Source organism: Perca fluviatilis, chromosome 18, assembly GCF_010015445.1.
Source record: "Perca fluviatilis chromosome 18, GENO_Pfluv_1.0, whole genome shotgun sequence".
Classification (NCBI taxonomy): domain Eukaryota; kingdom Metazoa; phylum Chordata; class Actinopteri; order Perciformes; family Percidae; genus Perca; species Perca fluviatilis.
The window spans coordinates 19944086-19950286 of record NC_053129.1 but is presented as its reverse complement, the minus strand read 5'-3'; the positions used below and the strand labels follow the sequence as shown (position 1 = coordinate 19950286).

At 40.5% G+C, this 6201-nt stretch overlaps 1 protein-coding gene across 2 annotated transcripts in view; it reads left to right on the top strand.

The window, feature by feature from the left end:
* Positions 1–6195, top strand: part of mettl24 (methyltransferase like 24) — a 31531-nt gene extending 25336 nt beyond the window's left edge. For both annotated transcript variants that reach the window (XM_039781453.1, XM_039781452.1), the window contains one exon: positions 4899–6195. In XM_039781453.1, coding sequence (XP_039637387.1) covers positions 4899–5216 — 318 coding nt within the window. In that variant the 3' untranslated portion in view covers positions 5217–6195. The remainder of the gene's footprint in view (positions 1–4898) is intronic.
* Positions 6196–6201: the final 6 nt, after the last annotated feature.

The window sequence follows — 6201 nt, the reverse complement described above, 5'->3', positions numbered from 1 at the left end:
TCAGCTAGAGGATTCACTTATATGCTGCATGCATGCAAACACAGGCCACTTCCTGTGCACCCCAACATAATACAGCTTATCAGGATTCATTCCTCTGTTGTCTGTCTCAGGCTCCAGGCAGATAAACACCCATATATAATTTGGTTTTCCTCCTTTAAATATTATCATGCTGTATTTTACCTCTTCAAAGCCCCCAGGGATTGTTTCGCCTCATCAGATGGAATCTGCATACAAGATCAATCATATATACACACACCAAGCCCACTGATAGCATGCATACTAATAAACACAGGTATAGATCCAGCGGAATGATAATTCAAGGTTAAAGAAGTCAAGCTTTTCTTACAGAGGTAATGAAGACACCGCTGAATGACAGTCAGGCTCTTTTCTCTTCTCATGCCAATGACTGCAGACAGCATTTATAGTCTGCCAAAATAATGGCTGGATTCCATTAAAGCCCTTTTCTATGTAAGTATAGGATCTTGCAGAATATTCTAATGGCATAAAAAGATGGTGTGTAGAAAAATGAGTCCATTCTGGTGGAAATAGGTGGTGTTTATGTGCTGTTGTTTGGGATATCAGTGTGCCTGCTCTTCCTTGGTTGATACTCTCAGCTGGAGTTGCCAAAGTCAGAAATGCATGCATGTGCATACACATAGCGGCTTAGCGCCATAGCATTGTGGATATTTATTGTCCCCAGAGGTTGGATCCTAATGTTTTTGGTGACCTTTTGTCTAGCACCACCACTAGGTCAAAACTTTTACTTGTAACCAAAAACTTTAAAATCTAACGGAATCTTTTGGTTGTAATTTGCTCCAGACAAATAAGCTAAACCTAATTAATTAATGTTTTTTTTCTACCTATCCATATATGAACAGTTAAATCAAAGCACATTTAAATCAGCTTCTGGAGCAGAATGCCTGCACGCTGCTCAATGATGCGTTGCCTTAGCTAGTTTAAGTTGAGTTTATAATTCCTTTTCTGGAGCCAAAAGCAAAGCAGACTGGCTCATACAGGGGACTTGGAAAGATATTAAGATGATGAACAAATAACTGTTGATGCGTGCATGTGTTTGGTGGGTGGGTGTGTACACCATACTGTTTCATGGATCACAGTGTGCACCTGTTTTAAATGCAAAGCCACGCACACATCCTTGTAATGAGGTTTTAAAGCAAGTACGTAGTGTGCCGGCGGAGCAAGCCGCAGCAGCAGCAGAACAGTTTCTTCTCAAAGACTCTCGCCCAGCCTCTGTGACAGCAAAAGCAGCAGTAACGAAACAGAGTCACTCGGAAAGGTCGAAACATGCATTTGCACTGCATTTCTTATCTGTGTTTGTTAGAAACTACACAGATGACTCATTCACTGAGCTCTGGTGACCAGCTGAGATAGCAGACACTGTCACCACAGGGACAAATGTCAGTAACAGAAAGTCACATCTCACTCATGGAAAGAAACTGCATATTGGACCATTGATCCTGTCGGTAATTGGATAACACAACAGTATCAGCACTACCCAGCGGTACTACCATACGGGTAGAAAACAAACACAACATACAGTTCTTTCATCTTCAACCTTTTCATTTCAGTGAAGGGCCCAATCCTGAAGCCATCTACATACATGATGCTGTGGTAACCCCACATACATCTTTGGATTTATAATTCAATGTAGCATATTATTTGACACTAATGGATGAGGGTGTTTTATTGGAATCCATCTAACAAGACTGAGAGCAAAGAGCCTCCAGCACTGTTTTGAACTTAATGCTAACATCAGCATGCTAACATACTCACAATATCAATGTTAACACAATGTTTAGCAGGTCTAACGCTTACCATATTCACCATTTTGTTTTAGCATGCTAAGATGATCTAATTAGCACTAAACACAACATAAAGCGGAGGCTGATGGAAATGTCATAAATTTGGCAGGTATTTGGTCATTATCCAAAGTATTGGACTAATTGTAACTTTGGAGCTGATGATGGTACAAGATGAAAAGTTAAGGGATCGCCACAGTTGTTACAGTTAATCTGGAGGGAAACATAAAAGCCTGTACCCAATTTCATGGCAGTCCATCTAATAGTTGCAGACATTTTATTTGAAACTACAATGTCAACCTCATGGTGGCGCTAGACAAAAAGTCAGCAGCTCACTAAAGTCAATTAGTGGTGAAAATATCTATGAGGTTTTAGTGAGGGTGAGCTGCTCTGTAAGTAAGCTCCATTATCTCACAAAATGTTTGGATAAATAAGACTGAATACACTCATACTCACTAATTAAAGCATACAAAACATAATAATAAAGGTCAGATAGGCTGGTTTACTAGCAAAAACTGTTGAATTATTGTGACAAGAAGACCAATCATGTGGAACAAAAGTTAAAGTAAATGCGAGTCTTGTTAAATGAACACATTTCAGGCCAATTAAACCGAAGTGTAAACTTCTATTTAAAGTTATTTTCTCAAATCAGAAAACTTGTTTGTTTACAGAGTCAGACTTTTCATCAAAAGCATCTCTAAATTTTAAAAAATTGTCCCAATGTGCTGCCTAATCCTAAAAAAACTGAAATAATTACCATGTGTATTTTGATCACATACTGTGTGACTCACTTGTAGGAGAAGAAATATTTCCCCATTGGGTATAAATACTGTTTGCAGTAATCTGACTAATTAATTTCTGAGCAGTGGAGGGCAGGACCTGCTGTGGAGTGCAGACATTTTGCTTAAAATATTCTACAGAGGCTATACAGTGGGGCTGATCAGCTCTATTTGTAGAGAGTGCAATTTAGATTGTGATTTTCAGAAAACAATTACAGCGACAGATGTCCTCACATTTTGAAATCAGACTGCTCAAAAACGATGCTGGAAGTTAAAATTGTGCAAAATGGTTTCTGTCATAAATCTAAGTGATTCAAAATGAGCCAAAACTAAAAACAAGTCAATGTTGTTAATGGGAGCCTAGTGTTAGAGCAACCTTCTACTGTAGGGGTGTCATGTGTGTGTCTTCACCGAAATTTTATTTTCTTCCATTTTGTCCTGGAAACCTGCTCAAAGTGATAGTTCCACATTTCTTGTTTGCTTTCTTGCAATGAATTGAATTATTATATAGACACCATTCTCATGTGTGTACAGTAAATATGTAGCTGGAGCCAGCAGACGGTAAGCTTGACTGGAAACGGAAGAAACAGCAAGCCCGGCTCAGTCCAAAGGTAATCTTTCTTGGCTAGGAGCAAAGCCCGTCTACGTAATGGTCTACGTCACGGTCTACGTCCGTCTCATTAGAAATTCTTTGCTAGGAGCTTCCTGGGGTGTCTACTGGTTGCTTAGCAACAACTCCTGGTCAAGAAATAGTCCGGCACATAACCTTCCATAAAACAAATTATCATTGTTAGACTTCGTTTTTTTGTAGGAATAAAGCAAAAGGGTCATGGCTTGTCAATAAGTGACCGTTATTTAGTTTTTTTTAGCTTTGGACAGAGGCTAGCTGTTTGTTTCCCCGGTTAGTCTTTATGCTAAGCTAAGCTAACCAGCTGCTGGCTCAAAATGTCAAACTGTTCAACTGAAACGTTCCATGTGTGTCAGCCAAATGTCTTTAGGTTTTGACATAAAATAAATCTTACTTTGCTCTCCAACCACCAGGAAACGGCCATCTTCTAATTTCCTTCCAACATAGTTAGTTAAGGACCATTTAGTGTGGCTGACGCTTCACAGCAGAGTAGCACAAGACATCTTTTCAAATCTCCAACACCATATGGACTATCCTCACACCAGACAGGAGTCTTGCCAGGGCTTGTCACTTCTCCTGCAGAGAAGTTGATATTGGCAGCATTGGATCAGGGACCATTGGGGCAGAAAGGCAATTTATGTGAAAAATAAAAGGGTCAGACAGAGTGAAGCTGTATGAGCTGCTTTAAATGACATCTGATCCTGACAAATGCACAAACACAGTATAATACACATAAAGAAACACACTGTCCTTAGAGACAAAGTGAATACATCACCTCTTGATGATGCCATATCATTTTCCATCAGGAGGTTTCTGTCCAATTAAGGAACATATCTCTGCTTGTGGGAGTTTTTGGGGCCCACAGGGAGGATATGAGACATTTGTTCTCTTTTTTTTTCTGAGATGTGTTCAGTTCTACTAATGAGGCCTGGGAATTCTTTAGTGTCACCAAAGGCATCCATTGGAGAGGAATTTTCATGGACACTTTAATATCTGTGCTGTCAGATGGCGCAAGATGATGTTCTCAGTTTAGTTGTAGTAGACATGTGTTTCCCACAATCAAAAAAACACTGAGCGCTATGAATTTCTTTTAGCTAGTATCTCATGTTATCTTTAATGTAATAATCCTTGACACTACAATATCCTGGGCCAATTTCTGATAAATCTTGTAATCTAAATCTCTCCTCAGGTCTTATCGCTACTAATTTAGTGGCTACACGATGTACTCTGAGAAAATGCTAACTAAGACATTGCTGAGCCTAGAGGAATAAAAGCACCATCTCTAACTAGACTTTTAAAGACAAAGGTCAGACAATGGACATATTTAGCAATCCAGCAGAATTAAGAGGAATCCCAAGATCCTGAGGATGTGCATTAAACTTTGGGCATGCATGAGTCTCCTCATGAATATGACCTAAGGGTGCTATTAACATTCATCTTATGAAGCATTTCCTCTGCTCCGACACAGCAAGCCTCGTCAGGCTGCTCTCTCGCTCAATCCATCAACATCTCTAAAGCAAGAAAAAAGGCCAAGCTTCACTTACTCCTTCTCCTCTTTTAATAGCTTTTGCATTCAATAATTCTACAGTTTAGTGTCATTGCAGTGTCATAATAAAACTAATTTATTACCTGAAGAAGAACAACACCCAATGTGTTTTCCCCCTCTTGTTCTAGGTGGATGTATTGAAGGCGGATATGGAGAGTGCAGAGTGGAAGATTTTGGAGAATTTCATCCTGGAAGGAGTTCTGGACTCAGTGGGTCAGCTGTTGTTGGAGCTTCACCTGCACTGGGCGGGCTTTGAAGTGGGTGGCGATGACCCATCCGTGGTGCGGTACTGGTTCAGCCTGCTCAAGGAGCTTGAGCACGCCAACTTCCGCCTTTTCCACGTCCACAGCGACCCTGCCAAACCTCACCTCTTTCTGCATAAGAATGTCCTCAATGCCAGCAGTGCTTACACCCTGAGCTGGGTGAACACAGAGTGGAAGCCTTGAGGGAAGCCAGACTGGGTGACTTATCTTGGCTGGAGCAGCCTCTGAATGGAAATGTACAAGTTTATGTAACAGTTTTAAGTCAGAGCACACATTCTTGCTAGAGCACGGCTGCTCTTATCTGGCCCGACCTTTGTGCAAAGCTGAAATCCCTGCTCCTACTTATCCTCCTGCTCTTCCTCTCCTGGCCTGTATTGACTTCAGCCGTGTAGAGGGGCAGAGTAATTGCTTCAGGAGGCAATCTGTGTTCTACCTCATAGTGGCGATGTTGTTGGCTGCAGGTCAGCATCTGAGTCACAATCACCCCTGTCATCATAGTCCGATCTGAGCTTGGCTCACAGCCAACCTTTCCAGATTACAGTAGTGTGCAAAGGCCCACAGTCCTCTCAATGGAACATGAATTAAGGACAATTGATAGATGGTGTTGAAGAGGGTAAGTAGATGAAAGATCCTGCCTCATTGACAGTAAGTGGAAATTTGTGGGAGGCAATTGGAGCTGCTTAAACAGAATGAGCATGTGCAGAGGAATGGATAATAAAGATAAAGAGATGGGCTCTGACTGGACAAACAGACGCTTCCCTGAAGTTGAACCCAGATTTAATTGTATCTTGAACACAAAACGTGACAATAATGTGAAGAACATAACAGATGTCTCTAGATTTGTTCATTGTGTTTGTTGGATATTTGAATGAGGATGTGTGGGCGAGTGTGTGGGAAAAAGACAAAGGAAAGATGAACTCCAATTACTTTTTTCTCCATATTGCAGTTGTTTGGTTTATAATAGAAAACAATTAAGCATTTTGTGTAACTGTCAGTTATTTTCCTCCTTCAGTTTTTTTCAGGTGTTCAATTGGACTCAGTCCACTATCTGCTGCACCATAACTTGCACTGAGCTGAAAATGTATCCACATTCAAAAATTATCCAATTAATGTAATTTGCCAAATATGTCAATGCAGTTTAATAAAGAAAGGAAAAAAGAAATAAGAT